This window comes from Anthonomus grandis, chromosome 12 (assembly GCF_022605725.1).
Source record: "Anthonomus grandis grandis chromosome 12, icAntGran1.3, whole genome shotgun sequence".
Lineage (NCBI taxonomy): Eukaryota > Metazoa > Arthropoda > Insecta > Coleoptera > Curculionidae > Anthonomus > Anthonomus grandis.
In genome coordinates, this window is record NC_065557.1 from 21,222,763 (window position 1) to 21,247,225 (window position 24,463).

General features: G+C 30.4%; 2 protein-coding genes across 2 annotated transcripts in view; one reads left to right on the forward strand and one right to left on the reverse strand.

The window, feature by feature from the left end:
• Window positions 1-24,463, reverse strand: part of LOC126742871 (calcium-activated potassium channel slowpoke) — a 205,391-nt gene that overhangs the window by 57,742 nt on the left and 123,186 nt on the right. The window contains exons 12-14 of the mRNA XM_050449716.1: window positions 12,332-12,484; window positions 6,313-6,468; window positions 2,688-2,800 (exon numbers count right to left, since the gene is read on the reverse strand). Coding sequence (XP_050305673.1) covers window positions 2,688-2,800; window positions 6,313-6,468; window positions 12,332-12,484 — 422 coding nt within the window. The remainder of the gene's footprint in view (window positions 1-2,687; window positions 2,801-6,312; window positions 6,469-12,331; window positions 12,485-24,463) is intronic.
• Window positions 20,181-21,405, forward strand: LOC126742880 (uncharacterized). Its single transcript, XM_050449732.1, has one exon. It carries the CDS (start codon window positions 20,743-20,745, stop codon window positions 21,403-21,405), a length of 663 nt encoding a protein of 220 aa, XP_050305689.1. The 5' UTR covers window positions 20,181-20,742.

Consider the following 24,463-nt stretch of genomic DNA (forward strand, 5'->3'; position numbering starts at 1 on the left):
AACGGTGTCGTAAATCGGCAAAATTGTCGGTACTACGTGTCAAATCCACACTGGGCTACTGAGGCTCATACACAGTATCGTAAATATTTATGTTTGGGCTGGTATAGTGGATAATAAAGTAATAGGGCCATAATTTTTCGAAGATAGCTTAACAGGATAACGCTATTTCAATTTTCTTCAAGAAGATCTTATTTCTGCTTTGGCTGCCCTATACCCAGACGAACAAGACCCTGCTGTCCCGACAGATAATTTGTGGTTTCAGCAAGACGGCGAACCGCCACATTTCTTTCGAGATGTCCGTTATTACTTGGATACTGTATCAGGAAGGTGGATAGGACGAAGAAGGCCAATAGAGTGGCTGGCCAGGTCACCAGACCTAAATCCCTGCGACTATTTTCTATGGGGGTACCTGAAAAGTAAAATTTATATTGAGAAGCCAAACAATGTAGAAGATTTGAAAAATAGAATTATATATGAAATTAGACGTATATCACCCGAATTAATTGATAGTGTTTTATATGAGTTTGTAAACGGTCTTGCTTTCTGCCAAGAAGTAGATGGGGATTAGTTTGAACACTTGATACATTTATAAGAGTTTTCACAGTTTATAACATTTTATCCTCCATTTTATCTTAATTTGTAAATAGAGGTACTTACTTGCTTGCTTGGTTTAATGTAAATATTTCTGAAACAGTTGAGTTTTGAGATAAGGTATTTTATACGCTTGCTTGGAATTTCGCCTGTATTTCATAAATGCAATAAAAAATATAGCATTCCATTTAAAAAAATGACCGATGACGTCATATCTTTTTTTTGTTCCACCCTGTATCTTTAGGCGGTCACTGTATAGTAGAGAACTTTTAACACTTGCCTTGCTTCCTATTCTGGATAAAATGCTTGAAAACATTTCATTACAGTCGAATTCTTTAAACCTGTCGACGGTAAATGATGTCACAAACGAACTTCTAATTTCACTGTACTGGAACGGTCTAATATATTAATAAGAATCGAAATAAATATAGAACTATTTTAGAAGAACTAAGATTAAGGAACCAATCCTAACATAGCATACATTTGTTAATTTTTAAATATTACCCAGTGATACTGAGGGGATTTCGGCTTCGTTACGGAATATCGAGAAAAATATATTACTGGAAGAGGATGCTCTCAGGGATCTAAATTGGAACCAACTGAAAGTTGTTAGGTTATGATGACTTAGCTATAATTATTGGTTTATCTTAATATATCTAGTTAGGAGAACAAACTAAATTTAATTTTAAATGCTGTTTATGTGATGCTAACTTCGCACCTACTTTTTAGAAATATAGGCCGTACAGCAAGAACCATTTAAATTACATTAAGAGATCCATTACCAGATGATATAAAAATATTAGTGCTCCACTTCTTACCAGTTTTTGCGATGGAATTTCAGTCAAATCAATTTCAAATTAAAAACAGTATGATTCTAGAAGAAATAATGCATGTGCTATTGCAAATGACAAACAAAACATTGGAGAAGTGGCAAGAGGAATAGTATAACGCCAAAACTCGATGCTGACCACATTATAGTTTTTCCTAGCATAAAAGACAGGCAAGACCTTCAGTTATTAGCCTGTTAAGCATCACAGGCGAATTAGTTATTATCCTTGGAAGGGACGTTGGATGGATAATACATCATAGCTTAGCGATGTATTTATTGTATTGTATAATACGTAAGCATATTGTTACTACTAAATTTCAGAAAACATTAAAAATTAAATTTGAAAAATTTTTCATTTTATGGTTTATACGTACGTATGTGTTGAGTAAAGTACATGAGAGATTGAGAATATATTTTATTAAGTTGGTTAATAGGCAGTGGTTAAATTATTAAACTTAAACAACTAACATGCGACCTCATATATTATATACATATATACAAACATGCAAGCATATAAAAACCAATAAGAAATTTAAAGCATTGCAAGCTATAAGGGATAGGTAATTATATTTTTTTTGATGGATAAAATTTTTAAAATTGATAAAGTACTAAGAAAATGAATGACTATTTATTTATTACTAATTCTTTTTTATTGGCAGAATTCATAATAATGAAAGAATTAGTAAATTTTGCACCTAACTCTATCCCCCACTATTTATTTATATTTCAAAGGAAAAAATAGGGCATTTGATAAGATACTATTCTAGTATTAATGCAGCTAGCTTCTAGACTCTACGTAGATAAAGAGTAAATATTTAACACATCACAACACTTTTAAAGAATTTTAATTAACAGGTGTTAAAGTAAAATAGAATTAAAAAATGAAACAAATAAAGCTTAATTTTTAAGGAGAAAAGTTAAGTTTAAATAACAGCCTATAAACCATATTTTGATATATTTATAAATAAAATAATTTTTAATAATAAAATTGCACAATATTGGAATATTAGGGTTTTGCTTGAATTGTAAAATTTATAGAAAAAAATATGATTCGTAATCAATTACTGCAGCCTTAGGCCTATGAAACTAAATTCTAATAAGTAATTTATTAAGACCTATAAATCCCAGAACCGATCATGCAAATAAAATATACCCTCCCAGTTTAAAAGGGTGTTCTATTGTCCTAAATTTTACTTGTTAATAAATCAAAATATTATTTGTGTATGCAATGTAAATGGTTGTGTTTGAAACGTATAGGGAACCTTACTCGCTAGCCTGGAAAAAAGTCATGCCCGTGAACGAGGGGGACAGAGTCTCTGTATACATCTCACACCCCGTTCCTTGGAGGTAATCATTCTGCCACACTTGAGTATCGGGAGACTGAAAAAATCACCGTAACTCCAAATTTGTGCTATTCTTTACTAATTTGCCTAACAAGGTAACGTTTTGTGTCAAAACGTGTTTTTCTACAAGCATAAAAATTTTTATAATTTATTGAAGAAAAGTGTACTTTTAAAACATTGAGAATAAACTCTACTAAAGTCATCAATTTCTAGGGCTAATTATAAAAAATCACTTATTAAATTATTTTTGTTTTCAAAAAAGATGCAGAATCACCATTTTCAAGAATTAGTAAAACTTATAACTTAACAACAATTTTAATTAAATATCTATTTTATCGGATATTACGTCATTATTTAAATAAAAACTAATTAAGAAGATCACTACACACTACAGACTCATAAGCTCAATTATTGGAAAAATTAATAAAGAACTTGAACAGAACTTAAACTGAAATAAAATTAGCGATCCCTATCATTATATTTAATTCAATTTAATCTGTTAGTTAATAAGTATAATTCTTAAATATAATATTTTACTTACGGTGTAATAGATTTTTCTATATATTCAGTAGCTAAGGTTTTATTTATCGACTTCTAAGTTCGTTTCTTATTTTAAAATATTACTTTTATTAAAAAGGTATCGTTAAAGGTTTAAGTTCATATTTCTTCTAAATAAGTAAATACGTCTATTTTCTTCTTTTAAATAATTGAGCGGATGAGATAGTATATTCTAAATTAATATTTTTTTAAATAGTGATCTAATAACCAACAAAATAGATAGACTAATTATAAATTCGTCACAACAAGGTAGATTTTACTTAATTTAAAGATATTTATAAAAAAGCAATACTAAACTCATAGTAAATATCGTATAACATATTTATATAAATGTAAAGTTAACAATGTAATACCCAAAATGTATAAGATTTCACATATATATATATATATACAAAAATAATAAAACATAAAATCTTAGAACGAGAAATTAAAGCATTATTAAGAGACGAATTCAATTTCATAGATATAATAAAATTAATTTAAATAACGAAATACAAATTTCAAAAATTAATTTATTTAACTTAATTAATTAAAATTAGTTTAATCATATATGCTTCTGTATAAATATTAGTTATTTGAATAACTTGCAAAAATTAATTTCAGTAAAATAAATCTACTATTTAATTAAAACATAAATCAAGAACTATTACACATAAATAAGAACAATTTTATAAATAAAACTTGTTAATTTATCACTGAAATAGTAAAACTAATTCTTTAATATGTGAGTAAGTTTTTCGCTAAAAATGGATCAATAAGAGAAGTTTAACTTCTAGGAGTTAAGTTGTAGGTCTGTTTTTCTTGTCAAATTACTAATTTTATCAGTACCTTTCTCTAGCCAACTGCTGCGCCAGGAAATTCTTCGTTCAAAAAGGTATAAAGAGGAATAGATAGATAGATCATTTAATTTGTAAGAAAATATCCGTTTAAAAAGGACAAATGGAAGCTGAGTATTATGAAGGTAGTGAATCATCTTTTTACTTTAGGATTTAAATAAAACGAATATTCATCAAAAATACTAAAATTCTAAACACCTCTTCATCAAGATTTAACACATTGATAAAGTATTCACAGAAATACACACAATCATCAAAATCATCTTTATTAATCTCAGAAACTAGTTGCGTCATTTTCAATCAAAGTTACACTTCAAGGTAACTTATGTTTTAAAAAAAATCATAAGGTATCGTTGGAAAGTTTGACAGCCGCTATTTTTGACTAGAAAATTTATAATACCATAAAGTCTATTTTAAACATCTCCGAATGCAATGGTTTAAGAACCACAACTAAAAATTACATTTTTATGGGCATAAAACAATTGACATTAATAATAATTTACTCCGATATACACGTTTTGACACATTGTTACGAGCTACTACGCTGAAAATAAATTAACAGTAAATGATTGATACAAGTATTTCTCTAATTTAATGATTTTTCATTCATAGTTTATTTTATGAAAGTTTTAAAAGATAACCTAAATACAATAAAAAAATAAACATCAACAGCAGATGTACCACAAAAGCTTGCTGGAAACAATGAAATATCAGATAGCATCATAGAGCATAAGAAAGGAAACGATTATGTTCGTGGTGCGTGTTGTTATTTTTATGAGACACTATATTAGTAGATATTGGACTATATACAAATCGAAAGTTTCTACCTACAACACTTATTTTAGTATAGGTTTTTAGATACGGTAATATTACAGTTTGTTCTGATTTATTCATTGAGTATACATAAAAAAAGTACGGCTTCTGGTCAAACTGATAACAACTTGCTTTTTTTAATGGCACCGTGTATATCTTCAGTTTTTTATATTTTTGAAAGTCTGTGCAACTGTATCTTGAAATGCTTTGAAGAGATGATTTTCGGTAAACGTTTTGATAAGTTCTTAATTGACCGCTTTTTTTGCAAAGGACCTTAGTCTAGCTGCCAGTCCCGATATGAGTCCTCTAATTTTCTATTTATGGAATCATCTGAAGCCTCTTAGTATACTATTTCTATAATACTATAAAACTCCTGTTGTAAATGTGAGTACCTTGAAAAATTGTAAGCGTTTACTATTTCAAATAATTGCACCAATCCTCTTTCTCAGAAACGAAGCAACTCCAGACATGAAGTTTCCTTCCGTAGTTATGAAATACCTTGTATATGTATTCCTTTATTTTTAAAAGATTAGCATTTAAACATTACTTATTATAAAATCGTAACAAACTGTAATATAATAAACATGTCTAAATCAACAACCAATTCATATAATTTAGAAGAACATTATTTATATTTTATTAACAACAAATGGATTTTATCAGCACGCACACAGTAACGAACAATCAACAAGGGTGCACAATTTTGTTTTTTTTTGGGCGTCTCATGAACCGTCCTTTACTTTGACTTACTCTGCCGCATGTGCAAATGGAATGCCAATAAATGAGGGGCTCAGTGTCTCCGTGTACATTTCCATACCCGTACCACGCAAGTAATCATTGGTCCATATTTGCATTCCCGGTGACTAGAACCACATTTTTAATAAAGCATAATAACCGATATCTTTCAAATTAAAAAAGGTTATCTTTTTATTATGATATATTTACATACCACTATATTTTATTATTATAGATTTAAAATCCTACATTTACCTTTAATAGTTTAAAGGTTCTCTTGGATATTAATAAGTTTTATAATTAAATGTCGCAATAGTATTTTAATATAATTATTATTTTACTACCTTCAATGAGCTCATTTTTTCTGCTGTTGAGTTTGAATATTTTAGTATTATTAAAAAAAAGATTATACGAAAATACCTTTAAAAATAAATAGTTTGTACTTAATAACAAGAAACATATCAAAAAGTTTCTATTTTTGAGAAATTTTTCCGATTAACTAAAAATACCTATTGCACTTTTAAATTATTTTAATTAAATATCTTAAAAAAATTAAATATATCTTAGAAATAAAAAAAAACTTGACTAAGCGCCAATTAATACTTACAGTTTTAAAGGAACGCATGGCAAATAGATTTGCCATCATTGTGGAAAATCCTGGCGCCAAGCATGACTGCGCAATAAATCCTAATTTTAATTCAGCTAAACATATAACGTCATCACCCTGTTTCCAGTCCCACGATGGAATGTTAAGTAAGTAAGCCTAAAATATAAAAAAAAATATATAATATAGAGAGTAGATTTAAAATATGTAGATATTAGAATAAAAGAGCGTATTTGAAGTAAAGAGTACCTACAATTTTTGTTATTTTAATCTGTATAAATTTGGTGAAAACGTTTACTATTTCAACTACAATTTCTGTCTATCGTTTTTCTCGTGACCAAACCATAACATAAAAAACACATTTGTATGTTAAATCCAATTACCTATCCTGGGCTTTTTTACACAAAAATTGCCCAAAATCAAATTTTATTGATGGTTGGGTGGGGTGACAATTGATCACATACTTAGGCAGAAGCAAAGCTTTATATCACGAAACACACCTCGCCAACTAATCAGTCACCAATTTCCCTGGGCATCATCAGCAAAATTGAAAAACATGTTATCGTTAAACGATTCTTTGTAAGAACATACCAAGAAAAATGCTGCTTTTACTAAAGGATAGGCAATTAAAGAAAAACCTACTTGAAATCCTGCAACTTGCAAGAAAAAATAGTATGAACCATACAAAAAAAAACCATCAATCTAAATATACAGGGAGACGTTTAATTTTATATTTACCAAAGTTCTGTCAATCAGCTCCTCACCTCCAGTTAACCTCACTCTGATATGTCAAATAGAAACTCCTATCGTGTAAACACATCATTGTAAGCGAATGATGAACTAAAATGTTTGGTAATAATGAATATTTTATCAACGTCATACTTTGTAATTTTTTTGTTTTATTTGTATGTCAAATGGCTATCCTATAGTGTGATACATAATTTTAAGGAGCATACAACCTAGCACCCAACGGTGTATAAAAATGTAAGTTTATAGACTTATAAATAGTAAAGGTGTAAAAAGGTGTTTTAAAACACCTTTTTACACCTTTACTGTTGTAAAAAATAAACAATTTAATCGGTTCACAAAATTTATTTTATTAAGTGCTCAAAATGTCCGTCTCCATTATTCGCGAGACAATAGGATTTCGCGTGGGGTAATATAAACTTTGCGTTTTAAATACCCTCCAAAGCAAAAAATCTAGTGGTATTAAGTCTGGCAACCGTGCGGCGTCACGTGGACCATTCAATTGCACCACGCCTGCCAATCCAGATCCCTGGAAACTGTTCATTAAACCACTCTCAAACTGTCAAAGCGTAGTGCGGGGAGTTTTACATTACATTTTAGTGGAAATACAAATTATTTTCGTTTAGTATCCCAACACCATTTTCATCCACTTGGTTTTCCAAAGATTGACGATTGAAGGATATATTGTATTTTCGAGGAGGTCTAAAGAAATTTCTCCAGTTATATTTTCTTCTGAGAAAATTGACATTAAGGTTTTCACGATACTGACTATGATCCTCTCGAAAAAGATGTGGTTTTTCATTATCCCAGTATATACAGTTTTGCCGGTTTACCAGTCCATTTAGAGAAAAAGTTGACTGGTCACTGAAGCAGATGTTCTTTTGCAACCACATCAGTTCGCAAAATTCAATTCTCCTATCAAAATCGTCTTCTCCTAATTAATAAAGGATTTAAATTTTTAATTAATTTAAATTTCGAAAAAACTATTTTTTTTCCCAAATTTTTTATACAGAGCTTGTTGAAAAATTAATTAACTCTGAGACTTTGAGAATAGATAATGTTGAATCCACTGCGAATTGTCCCAGTACGTCAATTTGGAATGCTTTATTGTTTATAACAACCCTTTCCTCAATAAACATTTTATTGCAAACAGATCCTGTTTCCTTAAACTTACTTACCAGTTCTATAATACATATATATATATAACCTACATTCTTGTCTGAATATCTGTTATTTATGCCCTGGTAGTTTTATGATCGCACGAATCTTTAGTGCGAGAAAGAAGAATAATTTCCATTCATTCGCTTAGCGTATACACCATTTTAAATTATTCGCACTTCTGAATTTTTGACTGACCGTCAGAATGCTAATTTTAATAATAATAGTCAACTGGTTTTTAAACGTATTAAAGATTCTAGTTATTGCAGTGTTATTTTTTGTTCCTATTAGGTTCTGCAAAAAATACTAGTAAAGTAAATCCGCCAAATATTACAATTGCCATACATTTTTACTGATAAATCGCTTCAACTTGCATCAATTTTTTTGACAAAATAAGATGGAAAATTGTTTGCCATTTAAAATAATGTATGAGGCAACCATTTGACGTACCAAAATTTAAATTGACAAAATGTCGTTTATTACCACATATTTTTGCTTACTATTCGCTTATACGTCAACCGATTCTGTTTTTTTCGGCTTGGTTAGATATAGATTATATGCTCTTTAAAATGATGTATTACATTTAGGGTAGCTATTTAAAATACAAAAGTTTGAGGACGATAAAATATCCATTATTCCCAGATATTTTTGGTCACTATTTGCTGGTACGTCAATTGATTTTTTTTTGGCACTGTTGAATAAACGTTTTAATGCTGCTTGCAATCATGTGTCACATGAGGGCGGCTCCCAATTGACATATTAAAGTCTGGTTAGCTGGAGGTGAGGTGATTAACAGAACTTTTTTAAACATAAAATTAAACGCCCCTGTATATATAAATTGACGTGTTTTTTTTAAGAAGTTATTAAAGGTGAGGTGTTTTGAAATGAACAAAAGCAAAAAGTGAAGCTCATACTAAGCTTAATATGCAATGCGAGTCTCTAACTTGGAATAAATTCGATAATAAATAATTGGGAGCGTGTTCGGAAAAACGCTCGGACACACAACTGATATTGTAAGTTGCGCAATTTTTACAATAAAATGTTTTTATACAGGGTGTGCCATCTAGGCGGGGCTAATACCAACTTTCTTATTTTAAATACGACACCTTATATGTTATTATATTTTTGGATTCTCCACAAAATTCCAAACATTTTGATGTATCACATGCTATATCTTTATTCGATTGTTTTTAAGATACAGGGCGGTAAAAAAAACGTATTTCATAAACTTAAAGAGGGTTATTTTAAATCTTTTTCTTTAATAAGTGTTCAAAATGGCAACCATTTACTATTTGTCAATGCCCTAAACGTACTACATATTAATTTTGAACGTTTCTTATGCATTCTGGAGAAATGTTTCGACACTCTTGCCTTATTCTAGTTTTCAACTCCTCAATATTTGCCGACTTGTTCACATAAACTTTAGATTTTAAATATCCCCATAGGAAAAAATCCAGCGGAAGTCAAATCGGACGATCTTGGTGGCCATTCAAACAATCCTCTCCTGCCAATCCATCTGCCTGGAAAAATAGTATCCAGATAGTTTCAAACAGGTCTTGCAAAATGCGGAGGCGCACCATCTTGCTGAAAACAGATGTTTTTATTCGGCATATCAGCTTCTATTGGATCAGGGAATAGAACAGCTAGATTTGGAATTAGTTCTTGTAAAAACTGTAAGGACCTTGCTCCATTTAAATTTTATTCGAAGAAAATTGGGCCTATAACTTGTTGACTCAGAATTTCTGCCCAAACATTTAATTTTTCTTGGTGTTGAGTGTGGTCTTAGCTCATCCAACATGGATGAAAATATAAGAAAGCCAAAACAAGAAGTTGTGCCCATTAACGGCAATTTTGACGATTTACTTCTCCGTTCAGCGTAAATGTCGACTTGAACAAGGGAATGTTTTCTGTAATAAGATTATTATTCTGCATTAATTTCATAAATTGTTCACAAAATTCAATTTTTCTATCTGCATCCTCCTCATTGAGTTCCTGGAGAATTTTTAGTTTATAGGGATGAAATTTGTCTGCTTTAAGAACCCTTACTACTGAAGACTGGCTCACTTCCAATTCGCGCGCTACCTGCCTAATGGGAATATTAGGATTTTCTTCAATGGCTAATAACACATTAATTTTGGTGTCTTCATTAAGCGCAGATCGACGAGAACTTGTTATTGTTCTTACGTGACCATTTTCCCAAAACTCTTTTCAATCTTGCTTATAGTACTTTGAGATATGGGTGGTAAATCAGGATACTTCTGTCAAAATAAATGCAAAACTTCATTTTGGGTTCTTGTTCGATCTCCGTACCCAATCATTATTAAGAATTCAATCTTGTGATTTTTACTTAAATAGCCCATTTCGTAAAAAAATTAAAAGAAACCTAAATCTGATTATCCGACAGTAAAGGCACGTCTTGTAGCAATGTCAAAATTATAAAAATGTCACATTCTTAAAGGACATTCATAAAATACATTACGAAAAAAACTGTTTACTAAATTGCATATTTTTTGAAATTAAAACATTTTTAAATTAAAAAATCAAAACTTAAAAACGGGTAAATAAAGGTAGGGCATGTGATACATTAAAATGCTTGGATTTTTGTGCAGAATCCAAAAATATAATAACATATTATAGGGTGTCCTATTTAAAATAAGAAAGTTGGTATTAGCCCGGCCTACATGGCAGACCCTGTATAAAAAAAAAGTTACAGACTCGCATTGTATTTTCTGAGCAATATTGTAAAAAAAAATAAACACAATTGTCTGCTCTAGTATTTCAATTTAATAATTATAGTAGACATCTATGAAGACCTTTTATGGACACCTTTTCTCCTAGGTATGCTATCATACTACTACTATCATCTAAGTATGTCATTATTTCTAAACCAGTTAAAATACTACAAGGCAGAATGGAGTTACGATTTTTTATCGGTAATAAGTCTGATCATTATAACTTTAAAAGGCTATTATAAAGAAATATTTATAGGGGCCTGCTGGAAACTGATTCACTGATCGATTCTACCGATGAATATTTTAAAAATATAACTATAGGCAAATATATTTAATTTATAGTTGATGATTGGAAATTTTGGCTTGAATTGGAAATAAGGATTACATTTTTCAATAAATATCATCCTTGGTGATGAGGCAATTTTCATTCTCGTCAAAAAAAACATGCAAAGAACGCTGTTGGGGTTATCTGCAACTGATAACATGATTTATTCTAGAAGCAGTTGGAAGATGTCCATCCTAAATTTCTGATTTTAACATTGTGTATTCTTATGACTTAACACTAAATCTTTTGAAGTTATTTTATTATTTTTTCATATCAATTACTTGCACTCAAAATATCTAAAAAAATATAGCTTGTAACGACTTGTTTGTTTGACTAAATGTTTGTTTTGTTTCAAAATGTACACGAAACTCTTCAATACAAATTAATCAATCTAGATGTATTCAAAGCAATTTATTTTTAGAAGCTTAGCAGAGCGCTTTTGGCGTATGAGCCATGATCAGTCTAATTCTCAGAAGTTTTCTATAGTGGGAACACATTTGATAGTATGACAATTATTGTAAGGAATGATAGTACATTTAGACAGAACCCATACCCGTTCTGTATAGTCTTCAGTGTGTCTAAATGTACTATCGTTCCTTACTATCAAATGTGTTCCCACTATGGAAAACTTGTGGGATTAACTGATAATTACTACTGATGATGGCTCATACGCCGAAAGCGCTCTGCTAAGCTTCTAAAAATAAATTGCTTTGAATACATCTAGTTTGATTAATTTGTATTATCCTTCGAGCAACACAGCCACTTCCCTCTTGAAACTCTTGAAAGCATGAATAAAAAGTTTCTAACGTGTGCTTTCGTTTTTAAATCGACTTACGTTTCTTATTTACTACTATTTTGCAAAAAAAAAATGACATCAAGAAGAAGTTTCGTTTTAGAACATATTAAAATGTGACATAAAAAAGATTTCTGTAATGAACTCATTTAATATTTTAATTTCACTCAACACGCCCTAAATTTTAATAATTTAATACTAGTGTTTTACGTATTAATACTAAGTTTTACTATTTAATACTAACAAAATATACGACTAATATTTTACCTTATTGTGATACTGCATTAATTGAATAATAACCCTAATATCATCACTATAATTCTTAATAGAAATCACCCTCATAATGTTAGCCGCATCTTCTGCGTCTGGATCTTGACAATATTTATTCGCTAATACTAGACAAGCATCTGCTTCGTGTACCTAAAAGATAATTCAAATATTAATCAATGTGTTTAGGTTTAGAAATACGAATAAAAATTTAATAAGTTGAAAAGTTATAATAAACAAGATTTAAAGGAAAGAGTTTAATATTTCATATTGGCCATAATGTATCAGTATTCTTCAAACTCTATTAAGTTTCTATGCTATAAGCAGATTATAAATATTTCTTTACTAATATATAAAAATGCATCAGTTTTTAAATTTAATTCTTAGACCAAAGTAGATAATATAAATGAATTTTGACATTTCTGATAATTTTCATGGCTTGTTCTGTTTGATTCTTCTTATTTTATATTTATCTCTAGGTTCATAGTTGTATGAAAAAGTGTAAGTATTATAAAATATTGCAAACATCAATTAAAAATTTAAAGATGTCTTCCGATATTAAAATTTTTCACTTAGTTTCTTATGGAAAAGTCTTCTCAAAGTATTTAGTATAAGTATTTATCAAAGTATCTCAAAGCCAGTTATTATTCCATCCTCCAGACATGACCAAAATTAATCCGAAGCCTAGAAAATTCAATAAATCTTATATTGAGAACTTGTTTTAAAACATTTTATATACGTATCTTATTCTTTTTCTGTCGTTTAATAAACCCGAAATTAATTAAATAATGTAAGGTTATATAGTAGAGATAGATCTAAAATAGCTACTAAATCCTGTTTATTCCCTTAGTTAAGTAGAAGGAAGTAACTATACTTTAAGTATAAGTAATTTTGTGAACAGGGTTAAACATTATTAAGATTTGCTATGCAGAACGGTATTTTTTAAATGCAATAAATAGTTCATAACTGTAAATAGAATATGCTTTTGCCACTTTTAATACAGTTATAATGCAGTCTTTATCATTTTTAAAACATATTTTTAGTAACAATCAAACTTGGTTTTAATTGGTAAATACATTTGGCCATAAATTATTAATATATTCTTTCGTTAAAATCTTGTTTACATAGTTTAGATAATTGAATATTAAAAGTAATTGCTAGTAATAATTACTGTAAAAAATCATTAAAGTTAACTTCCTAGACGTAAATGGTATTATTAAAAGTTCAAAAAAGTTGCCTTTTTCGATTGATAGTATATTATTCTAACGTTAAACAAAAAAATTGGTAAAAATAATTCCTAGTAAGGCTTATATAATTTCTCATTTAGTTATCTATAACGGAATGAAATGTATTTAATATTTCTATATTATTATTTTTTTGAAAACTTGCAAATAATAAGCAATAAAAAATTTTAAGTCAAATATGTTTTTATTTTATTTATAAAAGACATTTTTAATATATTTTGAAGGCAAGTTGACTTTAATAATAAAAACTATTTAAATTTCTAAGACTACTTTAACTGAAAAATTATGAATAATTTGAAGAAACTAAATTATAAATTGTATTTACAAAAAATACATAAAAATCCTAATTATTTCCTGCCTTCGCATGCTAAAAATTCTAACATTCGCCTATACCTATATAATTTAAAAAATCAAAAACAATTTAAAACACACACGCTGCGAAAAATTTAAAGGTAATCGCACATGTGCGTTTAAAATGTTTTATAAAACATGTATACAGTGAAATGTATAAACTAATGACATGCAAGCAGATTTTTATCTATTTTGAAAATGTAATAAAAACGCGGATTGTAAAATAAAATATCTACGTTTGGCTAAAAAGAAGCCAACTTACCAAATGTGGCCCTACTCCTGTTCCCGCATTCAATTTATTTGATTTTAAATTTTAATTTTTGATGACTAATTTAAGATTATAAGGACTGAATAAAGCGTATTAAGAAGAACACAAATTGCGTAATGACATTTTATCCTTATACAGCAATTTGCGGTTTTTTTCATGACCAACTCAATAGCAGTGTCTAAATACCAAGTTTTTTGGCGGAAATAGAAAATTTAAGCCATAAAAACTGTAGGCAACGTTTACTCTCTTCCTTGAGTTAAAGTTAACTTAAATTTGAAAGAGTACGATACATTTTTGTAACACATAAATTAAAAATTTTTATTTTTTTTCGATAGATGCATTTTGGAGTGTAATTTTTTTAGAAAAAACGCTTTAGTTTCGTACCTTAAATAGTTGTATTGAGTTTTATACCACGGTTATTTTTATTTACTACAGGTAATAGAAAAGTATATAGATATTTATATTGACTCTAGTGAGTTTTTTTAATTGAACTTCTTATTAGATTAAAATATATTTTACTAATACATTACTTTTTATTTCATTTATTAAAGATTTGCCATGGTTAATTATTTTTTAAATTGCTCTAATCATATTTTCAATAGATGTAAAATAAATTATAAGATGTAATGGCTTTTGCTTTAATATCTTAAAAAAATAATTTGAAAATAAAGAATTACTGCTTTGGTCTATAAATAAATGTAATCAATAAAATTACGTTCTGACAAACTTAAATCTTAAACTTGCATTTGTTTTTAATTATTTTTTATTAATTATTTAAGTTGGATGTCTATTGAATATTACATGATATAATTAAAAAGATTTGCTAATGAATATCTAATTTAAATTCTTGATGTATTAATACCATGCTTTTATTAATACATTGAAGGAATACACCTATTTTACAGAAAAAGGAACAATATTTACACATACATACATAAAAAATGTTTCAGTTTATTGAAGACTAAAGATTATAGCGAATATTCAGGATTTTTTTTTAAATTTGCAGACGTGTTTTATGCATCAAGGGGGCATTCTTTGACGTACAAGAATAAATTAATTTTAATTTTTACCAGTGGCGTCCGTAAGAAGTTTATCGAATATATTTTTTAATAAAAAAACAGTACCACACTGCATTTTCCAGAAATAAATTTCGTTTTTTAAGTTAGTTTTGAGCAAAATTGCATTATTGAGTTTTTTTTATTTGATGCACTGCTTTTGCGAGAATAATTAAAAACCTTTTTTGTAATTGCTCATATCAATAAATAAACACATAGCAACGTAGTATTAACAGTTTTTTTAAATTAATATATTAATTAATTTAAAGAAACTTAATTTTAAAACAAAATTTATTAATTAATAAATTTTGTTCGCAGTCTAATAATAAAATAACAAAAACAAAAAAAAAATTGATGTAGTTGTTATAACTTAACTATAAATACTTCTGTGTAAAAATTTTTTGACGATAAAAAAAATATAAAATTTTAACTTTTACAATGGTTTATTTTAATAATGAAGAATATGCTGATATGCATTAAGCTTATAGCGGATCGTACTGTAATACTAACTAGCTCAACGCAGGTATGCTGAAAATGTTTCTAATAGAAAACATTTATTGCAGTTTACGTTTACTGCACATCGGCGGCTGAGAGACAGGATCACTCATTCCAAAGAACCATGAGGCAGGAAGACAACCCTTTATTACCGTTGACGATGTGAAAATTATTTTACCGACCGTTGAAGAAAATCCTGAAAAGAATTATTGTAAGAAGCCTTGCTGCAGGTAATCATTTGTCAGAATCATCTGTGTGGAATGTTTTACATAAACAAAATCTCTATCTATTTTCTTTTTAAAAAGATCAGGCCCTTTTGGAACGAGATTTTCCCACCCGTTTAGAATTTTCCCACAAGCTGCAAAATTTAAAAAGAAACCACGATCATCAGGTTATGTCTCAGATTTTGTTTAGTAATGAATCTGTTTTTACTAAAAATTGAATTTTTAATATTGATAACGCCTATTATTATTCAAATATTGAAGAAAATCCTCACGTTTTTAAAGAAGCCCATCATCAACACAGATTTAAAATTATGTTTGGATAGAAGTAATTGGTAATATTTTGTTAAGGCCCGTCAAACTCCTGAATGAATATGTTTTAAGAATATATTTATATGAATAAGTTTATGCCGTTCTTGTAGAAGCTAGAGAAAAGTTTAGGAAAGAAAGGGGTTAGAAAGAATCGGGCAGGATTGCAATAAATTCCGAACTAAAGTGGGGATTTTTCAAGGTATTCGCTGTTTCTTTTCAGAAAGAGCAAGAAAGAGATATTGAAATCAGAAGTCATATAGAAGACTTTTTCAATTTAGAACAGTTTTTTTATTTAGCTTCAAGTTTATAATAACGAAAATTATTTAAACACTAGAATTTAATTCCCAGAAATTATAAATTTATTAGGAATTTACACTTAAAAATCACTTGTGGTTTACTTTTTCTTCCAGCTATCGTTTAAAATACCGAAAAATTGCATTTGTTTTTCCAAGAGGATAAAGTTAATATTTAAATAATAAACTTAAGAAAAATTATTTTAATAATTATTGAATAAATATTATCAATTTGACCATTCCAAAAATGGTTTTTATTAATTTACGTAAAAACAATGGCTCAAATAAACAAACTCAGCAATACAAATTTGCTCAAAACTATACAAGGATTTAAAAAATAAAATTTATTGTAGAAAAATGCAGTGGTGTAATGTTTAAGATTTTTAACACACGTAATTTTCTTTCTTATTTTTTGTTGGAGATTACCCTGTAAAGTTTGTCGGTAGAGTTCCTGGACACCCGGTAAGTTTTTCATAGTAATTATATTTGGAAATATTGACTGAAAGTAAATAGGTATAAATATATTGTAAAAAAAAGGTAAAAATAGATAATAAAATAGGTAAAATAACCGGTAATAGGTAAAAACACAATATTATAATAGATAACTGACATGGGTTACATATTATAATATTTTTTGTTGGCTGGCTCTTTGGGCAAGCACGTTCTGCTATCGTTTGTTTTTTTTTGCCTGTCGTTTTGTTTCACTCATTTAGAAATCTGTACACTCGTATTTGTATCAGGGCTAATTTTTATATTAAGCAGGTTGACATTATTCAGGTTTGGCCTCAGGTACTGCTCCTATGATGTGTTCCCTGATTTGAAGGTAGGCGGGATGAGGTATTTTCTCCACGCCTTATATACGCCTAATATTCTCTAGTATTCATCTTATATATTAGGGCTAGTGAAAAATACTGCAGGTTTGTCTAAGTTTTGATTTGTCCTCAATATAGGTCTCTGTATGGTGATTTTAATGAGCTTCTTCAGAAAACTTCAAGTGCAAATCACTCGTCGTCTAAGTCGGAATTAAAATATTTAAAATATTCATCCATCATTCTTAAAGAGACTAAGATGTATAAAAAGGAGAAAAATCAAACTCGAAGTCAAAGTTTCATAAATTTATTTATAGAAATCTCTGACTTATGAGACTTTAATTTACAGTTTAATTTTTACTCTTGTTGAAATTATTATTGTAATGAATTTGTGCTGTTTGAATCGTTACAATGTTTGAATTATCCCCACTTGGTAAGTGCATAATGGTTAAACTCATGTCCAGTGCTTCTAGGTTTCCTGCAAATCGATGTTCTTAGAATTTCGTCGTGGTACTTTACAAGGGAATTTGGTGAAAATAGCCTAAAATCTCAGGTGGATGGTGACAAGATAATTGTGAATATAATTGAGGCTCTGATGTTGCTGATACTGTCCAAAAATCGGTTCAGATCAATTTCGTGTATATCACTAAAAACAAAACTATTGCCCACCTACTAAAGCCAAATATTAGATTTATATTCGCTACGATAGCTTAATTTTATTAGCAGTCCCTTGTACTGATCGTAAAATATATCTTCTGCTTAAAAGTAGTAGTGCATAGACATACCTGTCCATCACTGCCTCCAGAGAGAAAGTTGTGTTCTTATTGAGTTTATCTCGGATGAAGTTTAAAAATTCTGCTATGGTGGTATAGACTTGAGTTGTGATAGTTTGTTGTGGTGGAGTCTTAGTTTGGTGGGCAAGGTGCCACAAAAAGGTATAAAATATAACGAAGCACATTCTCGCTTGACTTGATGATGATTGACGTGACATGAGAGCTTGTAGAATAGTGGTGGATTTTAGTTTGCACTTGACAATGGTTAAAACTTTTTTAAAACTTGATAGATCGAAGTCCAATAACACATATTAACAATTTTTTATGTGTTTTTCAAAACGTCTTTTCTTATACCTAATTTGAAAAGATCAGAAGATGTTTACGGTTTTAATTATTGACAATACAGAGTTGTGATTTAATAACGCATAAATTCAATAGAAGGCAGATATTTTTTTCCATTCCAGTATCTTTGGAGACGTCAATTTTATTTTAAATGGCATATTTTAATATCAATTATGTCGCAATGATCTCGCAAAAAATATGACAGAAATATTCTCAAATGTATATATTCTTAAATGGAACTTTTCAACTGTGGAGGAGAAATATTCCTAATTATATTACAAATGTGATCTTTAAGAATATCAAGCGTATGTGGCTTATCTTTGTACACTTCTTTTTTGACATAACACAAGGAAACTAGTCCAATGGATTAAGACCGGGTGACCGAAGGAAGCTCTGCCTATTCACCTGTTTAAGAAAACATTGTCTAGGAATCTTCTAACAACCGCAGCATAGTGAAGAGACATCCCATCCTGTTGAAACATGCTTGATTTGGCATATGGCTCGTATCTACCCCTGGTCTCTAAATGTTGGTGCAGGAATTTGCAGTTGTGGTAGGAATTATAGTGAAGACGCTAGTAGAAGCATATTTATCCTTAATGATAATATAATATTCACGATACTTATTAAATGGATACATATCAAAAGTCAGTGTCCGTTACTTAACACTTTCATATAAACGAGGTTTAGTGAGATGTTCCACTCTTCATCTTAAAATTTAGAAGAAAAAATAGTTTTCATTTAATGTAACATTGGAAAGATTCATTGTCTAGTATGTATTAATTTTTCTAGTATTTAATTGCATCAGTTCTCTACGATTTTCGGCGTTTTTTTATATTTCCATAATTTTTTTATTTACCTTCTCTTTCTTACAGAATATGATTAAATTAGATAGTTTCACCTATATGAGCCTTTGGTAACATTATCGAGCTATAAATCCAATAACATTTACTTAAAAAACCTCTTTTTATTTTAGTCTTGCTACCATCAAGTGTATAAAGCGATTTCTCAAGGTTTATCTAACTATCAGATTTTGTGTAGATGCCTGCTCCTTGCTGCTCCCTGGGTAAGATCTTCTAATATGCCTCTACACTAATTTTCAATTTTTGTTCTTAAAATGTAATCAGTTTAAATGCATTTGCTTAAGAAAAAATCTCTTTAGTTCTTTCATTTTTTGCAACAATTTTATTCTTTAGTTTATATAATGCGTAGATGGAGTTCGCAGGTTTAGAACCAAGAAATCAAAAACTTCCTTTTTTGAAAAGGTGCCGACGTTTCGACGTTTATTTACGTCTTTTTCAAGGCTGTAATTACGAAACAGAACAAACCCCTAGTATTTTTTTTAAGCACGTAACTGAATATTAATTTTAAAACATCAAAATTATAGACATTAATTTTTTTTTTAATTATGTAAAAAATTTCTTTTTTACTTAATTTACAGACAATAAAAAATGGACAAAAGTAATAAATAAATAAAATATACTACAACATTAAAATCACAATATCTATAAAACTTACAAACTAAAGATTTTATACAAATTACCTGTTTACTGTGAAGAAGCTTTTTTGTCGATTGCATATACAGGGTGTCCGCTAATTAATGGTACATGGAAAAACCACAGACGCCTGATGTAAAAATATTACGATTTAACTATATTTACCTATATCCAAAAGTTGATATTAACTGAGATACAGGATGTTAAACTTAAAACTTTTTTTTGTTTTTCCCCAATAACTTTAACAAAAGTTAACTTTTTTTCACAAAAATTTGTAGTTAGAGGTTTTTTAGGTCGAGAAATTCATTTTTTTAACAAATTGAGTGTACAATGTAGGGGGCCCTGTCTGCGACATCTTTTTCTCTTTCATAAGGTCATAACTTTTTTGTGCTTAACTGTATTTAAGTTTTTATTGAAAATAATACTTTTTTCATATTTTTACGTAAAAAAGGTATACTAAGTTGAAGTCGCTCAGAGTTACCGTTTTGGAGATATTTGTATTTAAATTATTTAGTGCACCATGCACTCGACCCCGGCTGAATAATTAATATAATCGGGAAATAATTCGCTTTTTTAAAGTAAGCTATGAGAAAGCAAATGAACTTTAGAGACGCAGTTGTTAGGAAACCGCCATGTTGTTGTTATTTGTTGATTAGTTTAAAGTTGTCAGAAAATATTTAATTAGTGTTTTCTGTGATTTTGCATCCAGTTTACTGTTTTGTTGAATTTTTAAATTTTTCGTAAGTTGAGAAACAATGCCGAGGCACAATGTTTTTTCAAATGCCGAAATGAGGGATATGTTGTGTGTATATGCGCAGGCAAATTTTAATGGACGCGAAGCCTATAGACGATATTCAGAACTCTATCCACATCGAAGACAACCTGATTTCAAGATCTTCAAAAATCTTTACGATCGATTAGGAGAAACAGGTATATTTCGTCCTAAACGGAATTCCGCAGGGCGCCCGAAGGTTATAACTCCAGAACAAGAAGAAGAAATTCTGGTCCGCGTGGCCGAAAATCCGGAAATAAGTGCAAGACATGCTGCTGCGGCAACTGGAGTAGGCAAGTCATCCATTTGTAAAATATTTCACGAAGAGGGTCTTTATCCGTATCATTTCACTCCTGTGCAAAATTTATTAGAAAATGATTTTGCGCCCAGGATAGAATTTGCCCGTTTTTGCCGTGCCCAAATAATTGCCGACCCCATGTTTCTGAATAAGATACTATTTACTGATGAAGCAACGTTTACACGTAGAGGCATTTTCAATTTTAGAAATAAACACACATGGGCATTACAAAATCCACATTCAGTACACGAACGTCATTTCCAACATGAATTCAAAATTAATGTATGGTGTGGTATAATCGATAATCATTTATTGGGCCCTTTCGAACTACCGCCCAATTTAAACTAGGAACTCTATCTTGAGTTCTTAGAAACACATTTACCAGATTTTCTCGATGATATTCCGCTGGACATAAGGCAACATATGTATTTCATGCAAGACGGAGCGCCAGCCCACTTCTCTAGAGCTGTCAGAGAGTACCTGAACAACCGATTTCCTGATCGCTGGATAGGTCGTGGGAGCCAGAGGCCATGGCCGGCGCGAAGTCCCGATGGATTTTTGTGTTTAACCCGCTGGATTTTTGTGTATGGGGCTATATGAAGTCACTCGTTTACAAAGAAATAGTGAATTCCAGAGAAGAACTATGGCAGAGAATTTTATATGCTGCACAAAAGCTACGAAACGAACAATTATTTTTTAAATTAGGAGATCTTTCAGCAAAAGAACTGTTAAATGTATTGAAGTGAATGGTAGACATTTTGAACAGTTTTTGTCAAAAGCAGATCTATTTTTTTACTAAGTCTCGTCACAGTTTCAAAATGGAAAAGTTATCAGTCGGATAGTTAAGTTTGTTTTTGTTAATGTTATTTTCTTTCAATAGATTTTCTAGTGTCATAGTTATTTTAAATAAAGTTAATTAAATGATAATCCAATTTTTGTCTGCATTATTCTCAATGACTTATACTTAAACATTATTTATGATGTAAAAAATGATTGGTAAAGAGTAACAAGACATTATTACTTGCTTGAGCTGCTGTACTAAATAATTTGAAGGCAGATATCTCGAAAACGGCGACTCTGAGCGACCCGAAAGTAGTATACCTTTTTTACGTAAAAAATATGAAAAAAGTATTATTTTCAATAAAAACTTAAATACAGTTAAGCACAAAAAAGTTATGACCTTATGAAAGAGAAAAAGATGTCGCAGACAGCGCCCCCTACATTGTACACTCAATTTGTTAAAAAAAATAATTTCTCGACCTAAAAAACCCCTAACTACAAATTTTTGTGAAAAAAAGTTAACTTTTGTTAAAGTTATTGGGGAAAAACAAAAAAAAAGTTTTAAGTTTAACACCCTGTATCTCAGTTAATATCAACTTTTGGATATAGGTAAATATAGTTAAATCGTAATATGTTTACATCAGGAGTCTGTGGTTTTTCCATGTACCATTAATTAGCGGACACCCTGTATACTAATGGCAACACAATATACATATGTATGTAGATGGGCACATATGTGATTATATTAGGCCTCGTCTCCGTAAATAAGATCAATTGTAGTACCTCTATTTCCTGAGTCAGACCACACAATTCAAAGCTAAAAATAAAAAGTTTTGACAACATCGCCTTCTGTCGGTACCCCCGCTGTCCCGTCCGTCGAGCCTCATTCTCGTTTTGTGTGTCAGACCGTTCGCGCGCGCGAGTTATTTCGCCTTTTATTTTTCGGTACCGTGTACAAAATATTTGTGTTTAACCATTAAAATAAAAAAAAAAAATGTATAAACGTAAAAGAAGTCATGACAGTGACAGTGATCTAGCTCTCAAGGTAAATAATATTGAGAAAACTCTCTCAAAACTGTTAAAACGCACCGGTAATAAATCCCCACGCTATCGATCCGACGGAAAAAATCATGCACGTGGTTCTCGGAAGTCCCCCTGTTTATCGCCATCAAGCAGCTCGGATTCGGATCGCGCCTTTCGCTCTCTCTCAAGAAGCCCGGCGCGGCGTTGCCGCCGCCGCCGTAGAATCATAACATCGGATTCTAGCTCGAGTGGAAGTGAGAAGGAAAATGAACCAGAAGATGGGGACAATATTATCCGTATTGACGATAATAACTCAATGGATTGTAAGTATACTGAATAATTTTGAGTTGTTTTTTTTTCTTTATAACGCTGGTGGGCCGATATTCTTGACACTGAGTGGTTCCTGAATGTTTATTGTTTATGAACACAATAAACATGGGCTAATCTGTTTATGAACACAGAGACGTCCCAAAAATGTAGCCTTAGGGATACGCATATTATGTATTTGGCTTAAACTGTTTATGAACACAGTTTTATTAAATATTTTTATACACTATGTGTTGGTTATCCTTACCTACTATGGTATTGGTTTAAACGGTTTATGAACACTGTTTTCTTCTGGCCAAAATATTTTATTTAGCAAGTGCTAGCTACTACCAAATTTAATACTATGAATATATGGTATTTGGTTTAAACTGTTTATGAACACAGTTATGCTTTAATATTTTTTGAATAAACCCTTTATGTTTTATTCTTACGCCAAGTACTTGATTCTTGGTAAGCAGAGGCTTTAAACTAATAATGGAATTTTTTTTCTGATCAGATGGAACTGACCAGCACCATGAAAATGACAGGGAAATGCCCTCCACGAGTACTAAGAAAAACTTTGACGCATCATTGTTTGGAACCAACGTTGCTAAGAATAAATTGTCTTTCGGTCCTCCTCTACAAGAAGACATGGTTGAAACATGGAAAAGTATAGTGGACAATGGGCTGGACTCAAATGAAAAGTCTGATCTAATAAAGAAGTATGCGACCCCTGAAAATGCTTCGTTCCTTGGAACCCCCAAACTAAATGAGTTTCTGGAAAGAATGCTTTCAGAGTCCGTTAAACAGAGAGATACCCGGTTAATGCAACTGCAGTGCCAAATAGGTTCAGGTATATCGGCTATTGGACAGGCAATCACCTCCATCTTAAATGAAGAGGGGGAGGGGGACAAACCCTATATCAAACCCTTATGTGACGCGGGTCGCCTGCTTACGGATGTTTTCCATATCGAGACATCTGCTCGAAAAGAACTTGCCTGCTATAATCTGGATAAGATAACTAAAGAATCATTATTAGCTGCCCCAACGGACGAATGGCTTTTTGGATGCAATGTCGACAAAAGATTAGAAGCTTCCAAACAGCTGGAACGAACAATAAACACCTTCAAGCCAGCACCTAAACCCAAGGAAACCAAAAGAGCCCCAAGGACTAATTTAAACTTCAGGAGTCTGTCTCAGGACACTCGGGGGGGATACCGAGGCAGGCGACAACAGTACCAATCCAGGACCCTCCCTTATACTCAGACTCGAGACCCTCAACGTCGCAGATCTTACA